This window comes from Lissotriton helveticus, chromosome 1_1, assembly GCF_964261635.1.
Source record: "Lissotriton helveticus chromosome 1_1, aLisHel1.1, whole genome shotgun sequence".
Taxonomy (NCBI): domain Eukaryota; kingdom Metazoa; phylum Chordata; class Amphibia; order Caudata; family Salamandridae; genus Lissotriton; species Lissotriton helveticus.
Genome location: NC_136057.1, coordinates 355,272,892 through 355,294,357, shown reverse-complemented (window position 1 = coordinate 355,294,357; position 21,466 = coordinate 355,272,892). Strand labels below are relative to the sequence as shown.

The 21,466-nt window shown below is 43.7% G+C and overlaps 1 protein-coding gene across 27 annotated transcripts in view; it reads right to left on the bottom strand.

Annotated features, from left to right (window-relative positions):
* The window catches only part of MICAL3 (microtubule associated monooxygenase, calponin and LIM domain containing 3), a 2,019,125-nt gene that overhangs the window by 1,001,675 nt on the left and 995,984 nt on the right, over nt 1-21,466 (bottom strand). For 18 of the 27 annotated variants that reach the window (XR_013606836.1, XM_078673602.1, XM_078673604.1 and 15 more), the window contains 2 exons: nt 18,295-18,372; nt 5,690-5,782 (listed from right to left, as the gene is read on the bottom strand). The exons of 7 other annotated variants lie outside the window; for them this stretch is intronic. Coding sequence is in view for 19 of the 20 variants with exons in the window: in XM_078673602.1 (XP_078529728.1) it covers nt 5,690-5,782; nt 18,295-18,372 (171 nt within the window). In the remaining variant the exon portion in view is untranslated. The remainder of the gene's footprint in view (nt 1-5,689; nt 5,783-18,294; nt 18,373-21,466) is intronic. 2 more of the 27 variants (XM_078673615.1, XM_078673612.1) reach the window with 2 other exon arrangements.

Here is a 21,466-nt window from a genome sequence, read left to right as displayed (position 1 = left end):
CAGGGCTGCAGCCCCTACCGCCTCGATAGGCGTTGTTGTTTGTTTCCTGATTGCCTGTTCCCCCTTTCCTGCAATTCCCCTGTGTTTTCCCGTCCGCCTCAGGACTCACTCAGGCATCCCCCCTGGGCCGCGCCATCACATCCAGCTCCCTGCGCGGAAAGGGCAAGCTCCTGACGTCCGTTGTCCACACAGATCCCGCCCGCCTTAGGGCTCCACTCCGGCAGCTCCCTGGGCAGCAGCGCGAAACCTCCGAACGCCTCCAGCTCTCGGCGCAGATGGGACAAGCTCCTGTCGTCCGTCGACTTCCCTCCGGCTCCCGCCCACCTCAGGGCACCACTCCGACAGCTCCTGTGGCGGCGCCACACCTCCGAACGCCTCCAGCTCTCGGCGCAGATGGGAAAAGCTCCTGTCGTCCGTCGACTTCCCTCCGGCTCCCGCCCGCCTCAGGGAACCGCTCCGACAGCTCCTGTGGCGGCGCCACACCTCCGATCGCCTCCCGCTCCCGGTGCCGATGGGGGCAGCTTCCAGACGACCGTCGTCCTTCCAGACCCCGCAGATATCTCCCCGATACCGCAGCAGTAGTCCAGGCCGGCAATCCGACCCCTGCAGCCGGCACCGGTGGCGGCGCCCACAGGCGTACCGGACGCCTCTGATGGCCAGAGCAGCTCGGTCTCAACCTCCGACGGGGCGATCAGGTGCCCCACGAAGGCTCCAGTCAGCACCCCAGCAGGCTCCGTCCCAGGCTCCGCCGATGGCCAGGGGCAGCCAGGTGTCCGGAGAAGGGGGTCGACTCGGTCCTCTCCCACGATCACAGCTCCGTGAAGATGAAGGAATACTCAGAGAACTCCAGCCATCGCCAGCCAGGTAAGGGCACCGCAAATAATCCAGTTACTTGATGCAAAATGTTCCTGTTACTTATGTTATTTAAGGTCCAGTAGCGTTCCTCGACAAGAACTGGAATCCCAAGCACTCTTGGGATTCCAGTGAATAAATCCCAGGCATTAGCTCTTGCAATGACGCCTGATACGCTCTATCTCTTGCAACGTTCCTACCCTGTCCAGTGGGCTCGGGAATCCCTCCCATACTTGGGAATGCAAATTGCTGCGGACATTACCTCCACTAAAACACTGAATTACACGGCCCTGCTCTGACAAGTGCTGGACTGTCTCTGGAACTGGAGGCCGCACACACTGTCCTGGCTCGGTTGCATCGCAGCAGTGAAAATGGTAATTCTGCCCAAAATTCTCTACATATTCCAGACGATACCGATGGTTCCTCTCACTAGGGTTTTGAGCTCTTTACAGCGGGATATGGAACACCTTATCTGGCGCGATCAGAGAGCCCGCATTAATAAAGAACTAGCCTGTCGCAGTCCCAACGAGGGGGGCCTGGGGATCCCCGACCTAGTGGCTTACTGGAGGGCAGCCCAATTGCGTACCCTGGTTGAATGGTCTCGACCACAGTCCGAAACGCATTGGCTTTTCATGGACCGCTCCCTCGCTGGCCGCTTCCTCTGGAGCATCCCCTTTCTCACTCAACTGGGAGGCCTTGCAATTTGTACCTCTCGGAGGTGACTCGCCCCATCCTTCTGGCGTGGGACATCGTGACAGTTGATCGTGGGTTAACTACCTTACCCGCTCCCCTTACACCTACAGTCCGCAATCCTCATTTTACACCAGGGCTGGACGAGACTGAATTCCAGAAATGGACGGGGGAAGCAAACAGATCCATTGACCACCTCTTTGATCTTGACGGCCTTCGAACGTTTACAGACCTTCGCAGGGACCTGGGCATACCCGAAACTGAGCGGTACAGGTACCTCCACTTCCGCCATTGGGTACTCCAGAGCGACATTCGTGCAGGCACGGAGCGTCGTCTCACCTCTTTCGAGAAATGGCTTCTTACCCGCCACTTGGACGCTCGCCTTACCTCGGACCTATATAAGTTTGTGTGCCCATGCCTCTGGAGGGGAGAACCCCAGGACAGCTCCGCTGGGAAAGAGATCTGGGCAGAGAACTGACATGGAAAGAATGGTCAACAATCTACTACAGAGCCCCACACACGGCTTGCAACATGACATCCACTGCGACGGCCACCAAGGTGGCTACTTATTGGTATTTGACCCCTGAACATCTCCACCGTGGCAATCCTTCTCGCAGTCCCCTCTGTTGGGAGAGCATGCGGCTCTCTTGGTACTCTCACTCACCTTCTCTGGGAATGCCCACTATTGGAGGATTATTGGCGACAGACGCTTAATGTCATCGACTCTCACTTTGACACACAGATACCTCGCTTCCCTGTGTATGTTTTGCTAGGCCTCCCAAACGCTCTCACATTTTCCCTTAAATCAAGACGAGGCAAACAGATGGCCACGCTCTCACATTGCCGCTTAAATCTAGACAAGGCAAACAGATGGCCCTGGCACTAGGCGCCACAATCCAAAACATTCTTACACACTGGGGCACCTCAACAACACCAACACGCCTTGGCTGGCTCCATAGGTTGTGGGGGATCCTGGGAATGGAGAGGATTTCACGTACCGTGGCCCGCCCGACAGCGTCCTTCCATGACCTTTGGGAGCCTTTCCTTAACCTGCTTACCTCCGAGTTCAGAGAGCTCACATGCCCCAAATATCTCCGGCTCCTGCGCCTCGTAGATCCACCGCGCTTAATTCCTGTCACACCACTTGAGGGCCCCTTACTCTCACGACATAAACCCGAACCTGCCTTACCTAGACAGTTTGCTGGGGAGGGGAGGAGGGGGGAGTTTTGTTGTCTTTTTCACTCCTCGTTGACTTTGTAAGCCAGACGTGGATTTCAAGCCGGATTGTATTCCGATGAATGTAAGGCATTTACTGGCCTATTGTACTTAATGTTGAAAAGCAATAAAAGAAATTTAAACAAAGAAAATGAACTTGTTTTATAGTGTGTAACAGATTTTCAGAGTACAAAGTAATCATGTTGCATATAACTGTTGGAAGCTCAACTACGATCTTAAACTGACGTTTTCTACATAAGTACGCAATAAAGCTGAGATATGTTAGTGATATAATGTTTACTGCAAATAGCTGTGGTGCTTGAGGCGAGAAAGCAACTTTATCCTAGCATCCCCCGAGATGATATGAGCTATTAAGTAAGAAGGAAATTATCATTTTGCATGCTTACAGGTTGAAAGAAAGAATACAAATTATACCCTTAGTAACTGATAAAAGGATGGCCAGAGTATTAAAAAACCTCTTGATAAACAGCAGAATAAGAGCACTTAATTTCATTGATGAACATTAGCCGCAGGTGTAAACCCACTAAATGTTAAAAGTATAATTTGCACATAAACATATTGGTAGTCACTTCAAAACACAAATATGCACAACTCAAAAGGACTAAACGTTTGTCCTCGTAGGCTGCTTAACAATAGATAGTGTAAAGCAATCTTTATTTTAGAAGACCATGTAACGTATACAGTATAGCTTATTAGAAAAATCACTACATGTGCGTTTCTCCAAACTGCACAACTTCACTGAAGGAGCGCTCAACAGTTGCCTTTTATTTATGTTTAAAAATAAAAAAAAAGGCATTTTCATTTACAATGCCAATAGCTCAAACTTGCGTAAATGCGAGACCTATTGCATTGCAAATGCTTATTTTTTTTAGTAGTCGTCGAGCTGCAGGTGGGGGCAGGTGGGGGGGGGGGTTTGGGGGGGGGCTGGGCGGGAAACCTAAAAATGTCCTTGTTTGCACCCGGGTCGATAACAATCTTACTATGTCACTAACCGCAGCAGATCATACATTTCAGGATGGGAAATGCAGAATCTAACCTATTTTAAACATTCTTTCAGTTAACCACTTCACAAATTAAAGTGCAAATCCCTGAAAGGGAGGTGCGACTGTATTGAACAGTTAACAGATCAAACAGGCAGACTGAAGAGCAATTCGTAGACCGTCAGTTACTAAACAAAGCGCTCATTACGGCTGGGGCCTTTCCTTGAACTCCAAAAGGCCCTGGTGGCTTTGAAACGGATGTATTGGGTGCTGTCACCACAAGCTGACTCCCAGCATGCACTTCATCGGTTTTATTTGCCTAGACCCAGCTGTCGGCAGACCCTGCACACAGCATCGAGAGCCGTTGATACTCACGGCTGAACCATGAGCAGGGAGGCTCGGCTCGTAACTTTGGGGTATTGAATGGGAATGTGAAACATTACAAGCAAATAGCATGGGAATGGATGTCTATTTGTGTGGAAGCAAATAACTGTTGATTAATATTGGTGGAGGTCAGATGACAATTGCATCATCAAGTCATACAGGCTAACGACTGCACTCCTTCCATCTGTGCTGCCGGAGATATGCAACATACATTATATCTTTATCGGAGAGAGCCAAGGCAGGGGGCGGAGAGGCGGAAGGGGAGGCAGACATAAGGGCGGGACGCGAGAGAGCCAAGGCTGCGGATGTAAAGGGTGAATAAGTGAGCGCTACGAATGAAGGAAGGAAGGAGTGGAGTGGACTGAGAGTTGGAGACAGCAGCGAGAGGCCAGTGCAGACGGGGCCATTAAACAGGAGGGATAATGATAGTGAAGGGAGGCCGTGAAAGGATGCGAGACGGTGAGGGGGCAGTGCAGGGAGGAAAGAGCCGTTAATGGGTCAGAGGGGGACCCGTGAGGGAGGTAGTCACCCACAAGAGGAGGGAGAGAGAAGAGAAACGAACATAAGTGAGAGGGAGAGCAGCAAAGAGGTAGTGGAGAAACGGGGAGTGAACTGGTTGTAAAAAGAATAGAGTGAGGAGACGGGCGTTGAAGTTGGGCGGTTGTGAAGAGAAGTGTCTGGAAAGAATGTTAGTGGAATGGAGAAATGGATTTAACAAGACGGAGGGGAGGGGGGAGGGGGGAGGAGAAATGCGACACGGCGGGAAGGGGCAGGCAGGATGACTCAGGGGAGGGGGCGGAGCAGGGCAGAGCGGCATGTGGGTGTGAAGAACCGGGCCTTTGAAGTGAAGCTAAGCTTCACTTCAAAGGTGTCGGAGGAATGCGGGCGGCTGTGCACGCGCTTTTAAGCTCAATGCACATGCGCATTGAGCTTAAAAGTCACGGGCACTGCAAGGAATCGCCACGATTCCTTGCAAGTTAGATAAAGTGTAGATGAGCCCCTATAGTCTCGCTTGCTCGATGCGCATGCGCATCGACAGGCGAGACCTAAAAAAATCACTACATGTGCGTTTCTCCAAACTGCACAACTTCACTGAAGGAGCGCTCAACAGTTGCCGGAAGAAGAGAAGCTAGGTGAGGCCCATACACAGATTAACAAAATCTAGTCTGTCAGCCTACACAATCCAATGAAGTAATTTACAAGTTTCCAGCTGTAAAACGGCTATATACAAAAGTGTTCACTCAAGAGTCAAGTCAGGGGAGAGCATTTTATAACAAGTCAATATCATTCAAAAAACCACCTGCTCTAGCACTAGAACATATTGACCTTTGTCTACAGTGCAAAGGATAATACTATAGACGATCAACAGGTCCCAGTTTCCAGCCTGACCGTATATGTGCAAATAAAGATAAACTGCAAATGTTGGATGGTCCACTAGGTCAACAGATGCCCTTTTAAAATGCAAGATCGATACAATGTACTATATGCTGCCATCTTGCTACAGAATGGAGATTCATTCACATGAAAACAGACTATGCAGAAGTCACCTGATGCATCACTGGCCTCTGCTTCAGGAGAGCAGACAAGTGGCATGCCCTCTGTTGAATCTCCAGTGGGCTCACGGGCACCTTGCCGGACTTCTGCAGACAAGGCAGGAGAGAGATCAGATCAGGGCAAAGTAGAGGGATGGACGGGCCCCAAAACATGCAACCATGGTCAAAATCACACGTGTATCTGTGACCCGCGTGGGTATCCAGAACATGCAGAACAGCCAATGTGTTCCAAAGTGATCCCTGCAATTACCACCCAACACCCCTAATCCTATACTTCAAATGCTTATTAATGCAATATACAGACTACTCTCTGTGCCAAAAGCATCCACGGCAAAGCGTTGAAACTGAGCACTGCCTGACTCACCACATTCTTGATGAAGCACCATTAGCACCAAGCAGTGCGATCCTCATGGAACAGGATTACACGGACATGGGTTGGGATTCCAAACAGGCGTTACTTACCTATTGCGTTCCACCTAAGGCTCTTCGTCACTGTAAACATTGGAATGGTCGACGTTCTCAAAGTAAATACATTAACATTCATAATAAAGCTGAAGCAAAAAACGTTTTTCACAAAAGCCCAGTAAAACTTGAGATACAGGAATGGACCCAGAAAAATATATAGAGACGGTAACTTGCAGTAAAATTAATTTAGTCCAATGTGCGCTATGTAGATGCTTTTAAGACATAAGAGATATGTGTTCATATTCCGAACGAGTTATTTTCCATAAAAGGCTCTTCACTTTGCAAATGTAAAAAGAACTGGGTTCGAGTCTCGGCAATGAAGCTGAACATCCTGTGATTATGGGCAAATTCCTTAACCTCCCCGTGCCTAACAAAAAAAAAAATATAATGTAATGCAACTGGTGGTATGTAAAGCGCTCTGATACCCGATTCGGGTCAAGTTCGAGCTATATAAAAGTCTGAAGGAAGCACAGAAGGGACATTCTCATGATAAAATTGCAGCCTGATTTTCCAAATTCTTAGATGGACCAAAAAGCAAACCTAAAAATACCACGGGACATTAAAAAAAAAAGACTGCAAATCTGTCTATTAAAATCATCATTTCCTATCACCAAACTGGGTAATGTGCACAGCAGAAACGAACAGCATCTTAGGTAAATTTGACACATGCATTAAACCACCCAACTCCTCTACCTAGACAATCTGATCCATTCTAAGCACATACTCAATTCATGGTCAGAAAAGTTACACTTAGGAACCGCAGAGTTGGAATTCATTGACACATCTACATTTGTGCAGATGATATGGCAGATAATATAGGTCCCATAAATTACTCTCCCATACAAAAAGGTAACCGGTGCAAAAATATGCAGTTTGTGTCTCAGAAAAGTGAAATTTTTTTTTTACCTTGTCGAAGATTCTGGTGCTCTCTCCCGCTCTCTAAAAGTTAGGCGCAGGTGTTATATAAATTACGCTGGCGGAATTTCAAGTTACACTCAAGTGAAAAAGCCAGATTTACGTCATTATACCATGTCACGTAATTACACCATTTGCGGCAAAATTATTGCATCAGAAGAACACAAACAGCCAGAATGTGTGCTGCACAATTGTCTTAGTGTAAAACGCATTCTGGCCTCAAAAATGAATATGAGGATGCAGTCCAGGCTACAATATACTGATAAAATTCAGTTTTGCATAAGGAGTGCTGTAGAAAGGATAATTCTGAATCCTGTAGGTAGAGGAAAAACAGTCGGGAAGAAGTAAAAGATCAGGCTCGGTGGCAAAATAAGGAGTTTATTTTTGGAGATAAAACAACATTAATTTACACCCACTGTAAATGGGAGGAGTATCACAGGAAGGGAATTTTGCTATCTGGGTTTGCTGTCACAACCGCTATCTAGTATAGTCCTGTTGTGGATGAGCTATATTGCAGGGCTAATAATATGTTGTATAGAGGACTGATGTGGCCTAAAGCTTGCGATTACGCCCACAGTTACGCGCACAGACGCCATCTGGCTTTCCTCTTTCGTCATGGCTCATTACGTGCATCGCTAGCGGGCAACCTTACAGCGCGCGCACATCGCACACCACTCGCAAAACGTGCCTCCTTGTTTTGAATGCTGCCTGGACATTTTAAACACGCACACAAAGCTAATCCTCGTCCACAATTTATACACTTTTGCATTATTAAACAAACATTTCGAACGTGTTATTATTAAATAAATAGAGCGCGGCCCTGTAGCATTTTGAACTCAAGTGCTCTCCCTCAAAGCCAGCCTTGTCCACAATTGATACACTTTTTAGGCATTATTAGTGTACAATTACTATTCTAATATGTGTTATGAAAATACAAAGGCTATTCTTCATATAACCTTGTATCAAGTTCCTTTTATGGTGGGCCTAGTATGGTGTTGCTAGGTACGCATTGCGCACATGCTCTACACATTAACTCAGGGATAAGCCAAACTGCTAGAAAACTTATTTCCACGTTCAATAAAACCCCAAAATTGTTTAATTATCCAAAACAAAATCCTTAGTGCAAAAACAACTGTTACATTGCTACATTATAAGATCCCAAAGGAGAGACCTATTGGCTTTGCCAATGCTTGTTTTCATTTGGTTGTTGTGAGGGTCGCCGACCACCATTTGGTGATGACTCCACCCCCTGTGTGACATCAGGCGATGCACCGGAAGTACCTGTGCGTGATCACTAATCTTCAAGATCACTAATCTTCAGATTCTTTTCTCCCCCCTTTTATTTCCTTTTCGGTATTACTCTTGCCTGGAAGTGTTATTCATCTTCAAGTGCCACTTCCCCCGTGGAGGTAGGTGGACAGCATGTGAATCTGGAAAACTCTTCAGGCAGTGGGTTTGTTCACAGGACAAACTTATCTCTGTGAATTTGAAGGTATGGTTCTTGTAATATTAATGCTTGTAGCTCACTAACTGTGCAGGGACGTGATCGCTATTGTGAATGCTGTCTTAAGGGTCAGAAATTCAACTCTGTCTTGTGCATTGATCCAAAGTCTGATCAATTGTGTGAGCACAGTGTTCAGGTTCCACAATGGCATTGGTCGTCCCCCCCCCCCCCCCCCCCCCCGCTAGTGCTACTCTTTTTGATCATTCAAGGAATCTTTTCATTACCGGGAGTGTGAAGAGACTGTGCTCTGTTGTACCTCTGGTGTAGGCTTGTGTTGCGGCCAGGTGAGGCTGTTTTACACTAGGTGGGTGAGGTATGTTAGCACCGTACTGTGCTCTGTATTTGCTTCCATCTTCATGTTGTTGCTGCACCAGTGAATGTACCTGCTCCATTTCCCTGTGTAAAAAGAAAAGATGATGGGAGGACTGCTGAATTAGTCAATCATTCACCCCCAGTCACAGATTTGGGTTAAATCCATCTTTCCTTGCATGCCACGCCATTAAAGTTTAGACCAAGTCATATGCAAATAAGTCCTGACCCTGCTCCCCATGGGAACAGTCCAGCCTGAACTGCCAGGGCAGGCCCCCCCTGGAGCAGAAACAAGCATCCTGGAACCGGTCTCGGGGTAACACCCTTCATCAGCCAGGCTAGCTTGAATCTGGTGGCGTAGCGAGCACGGGACCCACATCTGGGTATACCCTTCTCAGGGGTATTGGCAAAAAGGTGTGTGCAAATCTGTCTGACAATCAACAGTCCATCCCTCTTGGATTGGTGGTGTGGTAACCTGGACGTGAAAACTTGGCAATTTCCTTTTTCTGGGTTTATGAATAGGTCTATGCTTTGTATGCCCCAATGTCTGAATACTCTGTCCAGTATTTCCTGTTTTATCTCCCAAATGTGGGAGATGCTTTCTTGCCGCTCAATCTGTCTGCCTTCTGTTCGGCTTCCCCGGGAGGTGGATTATTATTAGTGTAGTGTTCCTTTGGATCGCCATTTCCATATCTCCGGCGCTAAACTCGTCAGTGGGAATGACTTTGTCCCTTTCTGCTTGCTGTGGTAGAACATAGTTGTTGTATTGTCTGTCTGGACTAGTACTGCATGCCCCTAAGTGCGGTTGGAATACTTTCAATGCTAAGAAAACTGTCTTTAGTTCCAGATAGTTGACGTGTTAAATGGGGTCCGCAGGCTCCAGAGTCCTACGCAGCCTTTGTGGGTTGCATTAGTCATTATGGTCGCTATAGGCACTTGTAAGTTGTCTACCTATGTTCACATTTGTCGGATTCCACCATTCTATTTCTATTTGCACTCTTGCTGTGACAACCACTAAATCCTCCCAGCAGCTTGTGACCACCTGTTGTAGATTCATTACTGTAAGGGCTGCATGTGCTGTCTCGCATGTGTTATGAGGGGAATGCATGATGCCACCATGGCCATCAATTTCATGACAGTCCTCAATGTCAAATGTCTCTTCTGGTAAAGGCGAGTTTTTTCTGCAATTGCTCCTGTTCCCTTGAGGACTGGGTATGCCTGTGTTATTCTTGAATTCAGGGTTGCTTGCTCCCAGGAATACTTTCACCTGTTCTGATTTGGTGAGTATTTCTTTTAGTAAACCCGAGGCGTGGTAGCGTTGCGAATACTGTTAGCATATCTTGGTGGCATGTTTGCCTCAGCGTCTAGCTATGGGTAGAGATGGATACCCCGTCTTCTCAAATGTGCTGCCACTGCAGCTAGACTTTTTGTAAACATCCTCAGTGTGGATTTTATGCTAAATGGTAGAACTCTAAATTGGTATTGCACCCAGTCCAGGATGAACATGAGAAACGTTTTGTTTCTCTGGTGATGTGTATGTGCAAGTAGGTGTCCTTTAGATTCAAGGTAGCAATGTAATCTCTTCCTTTAGAGTGGGATTACCTCTTATAGCATTGTCATTTTGAAGTGTCGAGTTCGTAGGAACATATTTAGATACACAAGGTTTAAAATCTGCATCAGTGTTAAAATCGTGTTTTGGCACTAGAAATTACATTGAGTAAATGCCACTGCCCGCCTCCTTTGGAGGAGTGCTCTCTATGGATCCTTTTGGGATGAGTTCCTTGATTTCTTTTTGCAATTGTGTGAGTTCCTGTACCTTCAATGTTTTTGCCCTCAGAGGGACATGCAAATAGGGCTGCCTTGAAGGGTATTACCATTGCTGGCGTCTGGTGCTGTGAAACCTGATGATTGAAGCTTTGCTGCTGTTGATTGTGTTGATGGGTGGCTGGACAGCCCAACCTGCTGGTATTCTGGCAACGCGCTACTCTTATTCAAAAGGACGCTTTGAACTACAGTGCCCCAATGGCATACACAGTGTCATTGTCCTTTTTTTTAATTTGTTGTGGTGCATGGCCTACCGCCTGACCGAAAAGGGCCTTGCCTATGAAAGGCATATTGGTCACCGAAGCTGTGTCTCCGGAGTGCGGTACCTATGCACATGGCTGCTGGCTTTGTCTGCTGCATCAAGGGCAGAACTAAGACCGGAGTTAGTGATATTTTTCCATTCTGGACTACGGCCTTGTGGAAGGTGTTGTATCAGCCCTTCGATCTTGTTCCACTGCTGGTGGCCATATTGGTTATAGGAGCAGATTGGAGTTGGCTATCCTCCTTTGTTTGGGATACTCTTCCTGCCTACCAGTGTATTACTCTCCCTCTCTGATGGTGGCCTAGTTGACAGGGGGAGTCGTGTTTTTCTTGTGGTTGTCACAATGATAGAATCCATGTATTGGGCGGGGGTGGTCCTGTGTGGAATGTTTGTACTTCTCCACAAAAGAGGTTATTGCTCTTGCCATGGCTGGCTTTATGAAAGCCTTCTTCCCTTGGTCAAGGATGCTGAGAAGCATGGGCAGATAGATATTTGCTTTCTGGGAATGTATCTGGTAGGAAGCAAGAGTATTCCTTTCCTTCCTCCAGTTGGACCCCATACACGTCTGCTGCCCTTTTAATCAGGCTGCTGTACAAGGACAGGTCATTCAGGGGCGAAGTCCTGAATGTGGAGTTATCCACGCCCCCCTCCGGTGGCATGGGGTTGAGGCTGTGTAATGTGTCCTAGAACTGACTGTTTCTCCAACGTTGCAGTCTTTTTGTCCTCAAACTCAAAGAACAACTCCTGTTCTTCCTCGTGTAGCTCCAGGTTCGAGGAAGCCTCCATAATTGCCTATTCGTGCTCAGTGGATCCCGAGGAACTTGTTCGGGTGCGAAACTCACTCAGGGAATCATCAACTCCTCCTCCTTCGTCTGGAGAAGGGATATTATTTCGGCCTCATGACTTTGCGTTTTCCGTTTGACCTTAAGCGCCCTTTGTTTGGCATTGCTACCACTCGATCACCCGTTTGTATCAAGGGTTTTGTATAAGGCTTACACCCCTATTAGTGGCTTTTGGTCGGGACCCATGCAGCTCCTTATGTTTGTGCTGTTCTTTAGTCACCGGGTGTTTAGATGCAAAGTCTGCTTTCAGGGACTTCGAGTCCAATGACTTAACGCCTGAGACTTTCCGTGGCTTTTTTACAGTCTGCCATTTTTTTTCTGCGTCTTTCACAGCCTTTCTGAGAGCTTCCCTCTTTTCTGCGTCTATGTCTTCAGCATCAGACACCCTTCCATGCGCTGGTTCAGCCTCCCAATGTCCTCCTCATTTTCACTGGATAGGCCAAGGTCTTTCAGGGATTCTTGTGACTTCTAGCCATTGCATCAGTCAGTGTCAGCGTTGTAACTGGAGTGTCTTTGGTACAAAATCGGTGCAGGCTTTGCAATCTTCATCCTTATGGTCTTTAGGCAGGCACAGATGCCGACCTCGTGTGGATCCCTCTGCGCAAACTTGCAGTGGCAGTTGCAGCAGAACATAAAGGTGGCATTTTTCATGACCCTTTGCTGCGTTTCTCCTCTTCATTCTCCGGCCATGAAGGTTTCACCGGCATGGTACCCATCAAGATAGCAAAGACTCCCCAGCTCTGGTATTCCGTCATTCCCATGCCTCCAGTGTTTGTGTTTTTCTGGTTTTCCTCTGTTTTTCCAAGGATTCATCAGAATTCCTGTCATGCTTCTAAGCCTCAAAGCAGAAAAAATAACCTGAAGATGGCTACAATGCACAGGAATTTACGGGGTGCCGTCCGACGTCACACAGAGGATGAACTACCCACCATATGGTGGCTGACTATGCCCACAACAAAAAGAGAAAAGAGAAGGACAAACATGTTTTCGGACTCAAGCTCAAGATGGCAGAATACAGGCACAGCATGTGAATCCAAAAAAGGATTCATGCTCCAAACCCCCTACTGCTATTTTGAGCAAAGAAAATTTCTATCAGAGAACAGTATGTGTAAAGCAAAAACGCAGCACTTAAAACTACTGTCAAGTAAAAAACATCAAACAGCCAAAAATATTGTAAGATAAAATTTGGTACAAATACCAAAACAATAAAAACTGTTAAGGGGATCAGGAGTTACACATGTTTGGACAAAAACATCAAAAGGCGATCATGAGAAATGGGAAGGTGAAACACAGTTTACAGGTTTATGCATGGCAGGAGCCCAAGTAAAAAAAAAAGCCTAATTTGTTAGGATCATGCGCAGCTTTCCTTACAACCTATCCTAAAGCTCCCAAACTGGTGGGTGGCTTCCCAGTTTAGTAGGTCACAGAAAGAGCGCAGAAATCTGCTCAATCGCGCCCTTTAACTACAGTCCAGACAAAAGTTTGTCACAACTAGTTTGCAGACTCTGCCAAAAAAGCACCCTTCAGTGTCATTCATCTGCCTGGAATTACAGGAGCCCAGCTGGTCTAATCCTTCAGTTGCATTTTCAAAACTTGGGCACAAGGGATTACAGTATCCAAGCCTCAGGACTGTCTCAGGCAAACATGCAAAGGGTCCTCCTTCTAACGTTCTTCCAAATCATGTTTTGTTCACAAGTATCTGGAATTGGAGTCTTTCTTATAGTAGTACTAGCTAAAGACAGAGCAATCATTTCCCAATAAAGTTCAAAACTTAGTTCACCAACTTCTGAAGCACTGCTCTGTTTATAGGACATCCACTTACATAGGCCATTTGCTTTCCTATGGGAGTCATGCTTTCCTTTCCTCAGAAACACAAAACCTATTCTTATTCACTAAAGTAGAAGAGAACTTGGAAGAACCTAGGCAAAGATGAACAACGTTTATTAAAATTATCTTTGCAGTACTTTTACGAAAGATCTAAGTTTGGCAATTAATTCAACAGATGGATGTTTTAGTTCTTCTCGGATTCAAATCTACGAAAGTATGGCTTTTATACTTTAAAACCGGTCTTAACAGGAGATATTGGCAGGCCTATGCGGTAAAATAGCACTTTTGAATTTTAATATTGGAGAAAGCATGTATCTGACATGTAAGTCACTGGTGTAATTTGTGTGTGAATGTACTGTGACATTATTTAAAAGCCACATTAGAGTCATGTACCATTTAAGTAGTCTCCAATTGCCTTTAGTGCAAAAATGTCAGTAAACCAAAGGAAATTGACTAACCATTCAAAGAAATACACTTCCTACTTTGATAGCGACCTTGTTAACTCTTTCACTGTTAACGGACGGTTTATCCTCCCAACTGTTAGGTAAGTCCTAAGATTTTTTATGCATTTGTACAGATTTATTTCTACATGGTGAGCCTGAATGCAATTTCTCAAATTAGACATTAATATGCTTTTTCTTAACATAACCTCATTCAAACCCCAGGTTCTGGCACCAGCTACAAGTGTAACAATACAGCTGCATTTCTAAAATAACTGTAGCTCATCAGTACAGTACAGTTACTCTAAAATGTACACATTTGCTCTAGGTTATAATAACCCAAAGTATCAAATTCATAGTCTAAAAATATTTGAAATGTTGTCCAGTCGCGGGCTGTCCTAGCATTTCCCAATTTGAAATTCATGAATTCTCAGAAAAATAGGTTTTATAGGCACAACTATCTTTGAGAATGAATTTTAGTTCTCTATGAGACTATCGAATGTTAATGATTGTTTTCATTACCCATTCAGCTTAACAGAATTACCCTTTTACACCAAAACAGAAGTGTCTCCACCAGACTTTTTCAGAGGTGGTTGTACCCTTTGCATAAGAAAAAACAAGGCATAACCATGTTACACAGTGGAAACTTCAAATGCACTTTAAATGTACCAGCTGAATCAAATTACCATTTCCAATTCAGAGGTATCCCTAACCACTACCATACGTTAGACTTTAACCAATATTCCCTCTATTAAAAAATGCTACAGACAATACTGCAAGGGAAAGTTAGTGCTCACTATAATTGATTCACACTACTGGTACAATTTCTCACACCTAGTTGTTGCCATGGTTTGGATGATGCAGAGTGGCAGTTTACCTAAAATGTATTCAGACAGACACTAGATCTAATCAGTGGGCTTAAGCAGAGCCAAATATTATTTCTAAACAAAAGCACCCAATACTTGAAAAAACATGAGGAGTGTGCTACTAAATTCTGAGCTTGCGACTAAATGGGAAGATGCAGATCAATTTAAGGAATAAATATATAATACAAATGGATAACTACTCTGAATATGGACAACTGCACAGCAGAAGCACAAATTAAATGTGAAGAAAATATGTAGAGTTTGCAGGCAGGTGCAGGCAGTGTTGCTCAGTTGCAATAAGCAGAATTTGTTTAAAATGTAAGCTATTTATGACATTATTAAAATACATGCTTATATCACAGTACAAGGGCACGATTTCAAATACAAATGTATGATATGTCATCTATCACTTCTACTCTCACCCAACTGGTCTCTAAAACCTTCAGCACATTATTTTAAGTCGATGCCCACTCTATGTTAACGAAGGTGCCCAGAGTCTGTTGAGTTTCAACTAGGATCATCTGCTCCTGATTGTAGGTTAGGCTCTACTAGGTGGCTCTGATGGCTCATTAGTTCTCTACAATGATTTGCCAACAAACTCCAACTCATTCGTATATCCCAGCCTCAAATAACCAGACTCATTAGTTAAGTACTTTGTCACTTACCCTCTTATGTACCTTATACCCAAATTCGACTGAAAGCACTCCTGAAGAGGAGTAGTTAACTGGACCACCTCTTTAGTAAGTAAACAGACTAATGAATAACTGACACTGTAAATTGGCAAAGTGCTATATATTGCCATGACAATATTAACCCAATAGATCACTCTGCACTAGTTAAGGACAGACTGCTTTTTCAAGCACGGACATTCAGGTGGCTGGGAGCAGGAACATTCATATAACATCTCTTTATAACAACAATGCTGGATTTTAATTTTAAATATCAACGAAGAACAATCCTGAGATGAATCCTAAATTTTAGTATATTTTGTCCACGTATACTCAATATCAAATGGAAAAAAAATAATTTGAAACGAAAAAAGTAATCATACCTCGGATTATTTTGTAATTATATAAATCAATCTATAACATAACATACATAAACTATATAAATACAAAAATGTAAGCACAATGATCAAGGTTTTTACAAAGAAAATCACATGCAACAAGAGTAGTTTAGTTGCCACTTCTTGCAGACAACAAATGGATATGATAAATTATGGTGTCAACAAAACACGTTTTCTCTCTACAGGACAGTTCCCAATATTCAAATACGTACAGGTTGGAGCAGTGCTTAATTTGAGCCGGTGGTTTCCGGTGCTCGGCACCGGCACTTAATTGTCAACATCGGTGTTTGTGACAGTCTACAACAAGGTAGCACTGTCTGGTTAATTCAGAGACGATCACAACAACAGTTCATTTTTAATTCAATATACTTAAAACTGACTATCACCAGCCGCCCAAGCCCTTCTTATAGCTTTGGGGCCTGAAATAGTCCGAACTGTCAAATTTGTAGGAGTAGGATGGTCAATAGTTGTGTTGTAACTATTATTGGCAGTACTGCATGAACAATATGTGGTGCAAGCTGCAGTGGCGTCCTGACAAGAGCCCTAGACCTTTTTTTTTCCTTTTACCAATTAAGCACTGGGTTTGAGTTGAATATAAGATCATAAATGCTGAGGTGGTTACTATTCATAATCTAGCTTTCTAGATTAGGCAGAAGAAGAAATTTGAAGGTTTTGGAGTTAGATAACCATGTTCTGGGAGAAGAGTTGAAGGGATAGATAGAAGAGCGGGTGTATAGTTGGAGTTTTCCAACTTGCAGGTCAGGAAAGGGGAGGTTGGGGAAGTGGGAACTAGGGAAAAAGTGAGGCTAATGTGGCAGTGAAGTTTTAGTGTATGCAATGCTAGGACAGTGGCATGGTGTGCTAATGTAAACTATTTGCTAATCTACATTTATTAGGTGTGGGAGCTCACATGTTGGTCTATAAATGGCAGACCCAGGCAACAAATAAGTTAGCACTCTCTGAAATAATTTGGGGATAGATTAAAAGCTGGAATGGCATGGACTTCTTGGAGGATGTGCAAAGCCAGACATATAAGATAACTAACCTCTTGCAGCTTCTTTATGTAGACACTGTAGCAAATAAATCTGTATTGGTGTGTGGCAATATGGCTGCAGAGTATCACAAGTTAATCCAGACCTAAGGATCCTTCATTTTTTGGAGATCAACTTTTACTCCTGAATTTGACTTGGGGCTAAATGCTTCCATGCTCAAGTAATGAGTGAAAATACAGAATGAGGTGCTAAAATTGATTTTTTTAAAGGTAAGACATTTGTCATTCATCACTCATGGAGTGAGGTGGATGAGAGGATGGCTTTCAATGGATGTTGCACGAGACATTGACTAAATGGTCCTCACTCTTCTGCAATTTTTGAATACTTGATAAACATCTGCATAACAATGTGGCCAAACAAAACATTCGGTCTACAGCGAGGGGGGCGTATTTGCAACCTAATTAAAGTTCCCAAAGCTTACATTCATGCGTAAGGATGCACTATAAGGAAGAGTTCTAGAACAGGTTTAGAAACGTAAAGAGGCTCATGAGGTATGGAATCGTGTATGAAAATACTACAGATTACATTTTGGATTGAGGAAAACAGTGGTTCAGCTAATAATGTGTGAACACAAGCTCGAAGTCAAAATTGGATCATACTAATAAATGTCTCCAATTATTTTCTCGGCCATAATTACACACACTCAACCATGACAGTCTCCTTGCTGCCACAATGAAATCGACCTTCATGCATTTAATGAAGGGAAAGTTAGCAGCTACATCAACAATTAAAATGAGCGCCAAATTCTCAAGTAAATCGTTATATCGAAAAAAAATGTGGTCTGTTTGTGCATAGGGGCATAAGTGTAAAAATATTTTGCCAGCGGCGAGGTGCCACTGCTTCTCTTATCAAGGCACCTTGATTAACAGGCCTGCGCACAACAGTCTGTGCTGAACCTTTGAGAAAGTAGAGCAAATGTAATTAACACTCAAGAGAACAAACCGCATGTAGCTAAGAAGTTAACTGGCGTGATGTTTTGGAATTTTAGATCATCCACAAACCTCCACATATATTCTTTACAAAGTGCACTTTATTAGCGTCAGCTCGAGCCAGTACAGAATGCAGTTAATTGTTAGTAAAACAGTACGAATCATGTTTAGGTTTCACTGGGCGCATAAGTGCCAAATACATGCCTCAAAAAATGTGAATGTATAGCACACAGACAAGTTCACCACCCGGATGAGGTAAGGAAAAGAGCAGGCTCCAAGAGCATGCGCTGAGAGTCACCTGCTGGATGGGGTACGACAAAGTAGAGAGCAGGATCACTTTTTTTGGGCAGGTCCGTGAGCACTCCTTAACCCTGGACTTCAGATGAAAGGGATAAAAAGTCAGAAAAATACAAGTAGTTAGATTTCACATATTTCCCAAATATCAAAGCTAAGACCTTCTTTAAGTAAGTCCATTAACACCCTGGTAACTAGCAGTGCCTCGTTAGCTAAAAGGGGTCTCTCAATCACATCTAACAGCCTAGAAGCACGATTTAATCAGTCTTGCAATGATTTTAATTAATTGTGCAATAAAAATTAACCATCAGTCTTTGCCTTTAACCAGACCTATGTAAAGTCCAACACAGGCAAGTCAGATATCAACAGGTGGCACCTTTTTCAGTAGCACATGTAGACTATCACCCTTTAGATTAAAGAAAGTAGGTGGTCAGATCTGCATTCTACTATCCTAAGAGCTTCCATATCTTGCCATTCACCAAAATATAACATCGGGGACTGGACTGTGTTGTGCCAGTTCTCCAGATCCTGGGGATGCTGAATTATAATGTAATACTTGTGACAAGTATTAGCTGTTATCCCGGAACCTTCAGGGTAGGGTAAGACTGCATCTCATTGGAAAGAACCTACTACCTGGATTTTCACTAGGGAAGCAGCAAAGGGAAGCGCTCAGCGATTGATATATGAACGTTTAATAATATGATTGTTGAGACAGTGCTACTTCTTTTAAAAACAGAATAAGTTTTTTCTTCAAATAAGTGTAAAATTGTACAGTAAAATACAACAGATCACAAAACAGGGAAAACTATAATCGTGGTCATTTTGTTACTTTTGGTTCTGGTTCTCCCTTCTTCAAGACTGGTTTGGATTATCACTACAACAGGCAAAACTAGAAAAGTCTTCTAAAAACCACAAAAGTCCACACTGGGCATCACCAAATTAGTTCCCACATAGGTTTGGGGCAAGCAAGTCTGTAGCAAATAATATAATGAATGATGGGGATGGCTAGATGGGTCACAGGAGGAAGAGCCAAGAGTACCAGATTTCCCACAGATATAAGTTTGCCACTTAGTTTGGCAATCAGTCCTTCCCAAAAGGCTCGGAACCTGATTCCACAGATGCACAAACGCTGTTTTGGGGAGATTGTAAACGTCACACCAGGCTTAAAGCAACAAAGTTGCACTATACGAAACGTCAAGACCAAAAGGTGAGTCTTTGCAACTATATGAAGAAGGCAAATAATGTTTATAAAAAGGTTTACGTAGTAGCCCAACTGTTTATAGATAGCAGAAATGTGTACATGCCTCTGAAAAGCCACAGATGCTGAAATACTTCTGAGGACTATCATGAAATCTCAGAGAAGGCTGGTCTCCTTTTACTGACTTTGACATGCAAAAAGCTACCCACCTCATTGTAGAAGATTTTGCTATTTTGTTGCCTGGACTGGGAATACTACAGGAGATGAAAAGGTCATCTGATTTCCTGCGAATCAGATGTTCTTTCAAGAGAAAGCATAGGTCTTGTGTGGAAAAACAGAAGAGAGTTCCAATGAGTAGATATTATGTCACCCGTTTCCACTAATTGCTCTTCCTTTAGGGGTTATTACAGGTCAAAAGTGGGCTACTGGTTCAACCCTATGATGTAATCGATTACCATCATCATAATTCTCTATTTCGGTAAAATACCATAACAGAGATACAAAATACAGTGGCTATCGTAAAGTAAAAAATAAGTTAAAAATTTAAGACCTACATCTGGATCATTTATAAAAACAAGAGACCAGAGATTACCTTACTTAATACATAAATAGGATAAACCACCTATTAAATTTTTAAATATATAACCATGGGTTTTTTAAAAACTCAAAATAACTAAGACCATTGTGGTAGGTTGCATCAGCCTGTCTTTTCCTTATCACTCAAGCATGAAACAGAAATAGAAATCTAGATATTGCGAAGACCAGATAGGGTGTCATATCGGTTTGAAGAATCCTATAAGCTACCTCATTCCTACTAGTGCCAAGGTTTCCTCAGAGAGGTATCAACGATGTTGCTCTTGCTCCACTGTAGGCTGGACAAAAAATAACAGATGGGGTACATTTTCTTTCTTCCATCCATACATGTGCACCCCTGATCATTGGTATTTAATGGTCCTAACCATTTCAAAGTAAAGACACAAAGTGGTAATCTTCCATATCTAAACTCGACGAACAATTTTTTGGGTTAGATTATGTTCAATTTCATCACAAAAGGTTTCAAAATGGTAATTGTCCTTGGCCACTAAAAAGGAGGTTGATAAAGTGCCTTGTGCATGCATTAAAAAGTTATTACATTTGAATAAATTACTTTTTTTTTAAACTCCGCACTAATTGATGAACAATTCCACCACCAGATCAAGCCAAAGATTAGCCAAGCCCATCCCCATAAGGGAATCTTTGACACATTTGATACAAGGGAATTTTCTAGCAGCAGGAAGTCTAAATATCTCCTCCAGCCCACTATGCTAGAGCAATAGTTCAGAGGTAAACCACAGGCGTCTGCAGAAAATTAAAGGGGGAAGTTCAGTCTGTTCAGAGATCGGTCTAAGACCTAAATCTAGTCTCAGTGGTATTAGGAGAATGCTAGCAAAAAAGCTGCCTCTAACCTATTTTCGACCATTACCAGTGATTTTCTGTTTTTATGCACCTAGATCTCTGTGTCGTAAAGGGCAACCGCAAGTGCCTGGTATGTATACAACTGAAGAACTGTAAAAACCAATCAGCAGTGGGACCCCTTGAAGAGCTTCAGCAACCCCCACCCCCTCTCACCTTCACCCAGTATGCTGCTTGTTTTAGCCTTCTTTTAGCAGTTTTTATGCACTAAATCCAGCTTTTAGTCTAGGGTAATACCCAAATAGTCAAAAAGGAGGATCTGTTCACGGGGAATGCCATCTAGAGTGGGATTTGAGCGTGTAGTATGGCAAGGATTAAAAACCATATATTTGTTTTTTTATATTTATTTCCAGACCCCTCAGCACACAAAACCTGCTAAAATGGTCAAGTGCTTTTGGAGCCCCATTAGCGACTATGCTAAAAGAGTGTCGTTAGCAAACATGAGGGCCGGAACCCTCATGCCTGATAATCTAGGGGAATCTTTATCACAGCTATTAAAAAAAGTGACTAAATTATTTAAAAAATA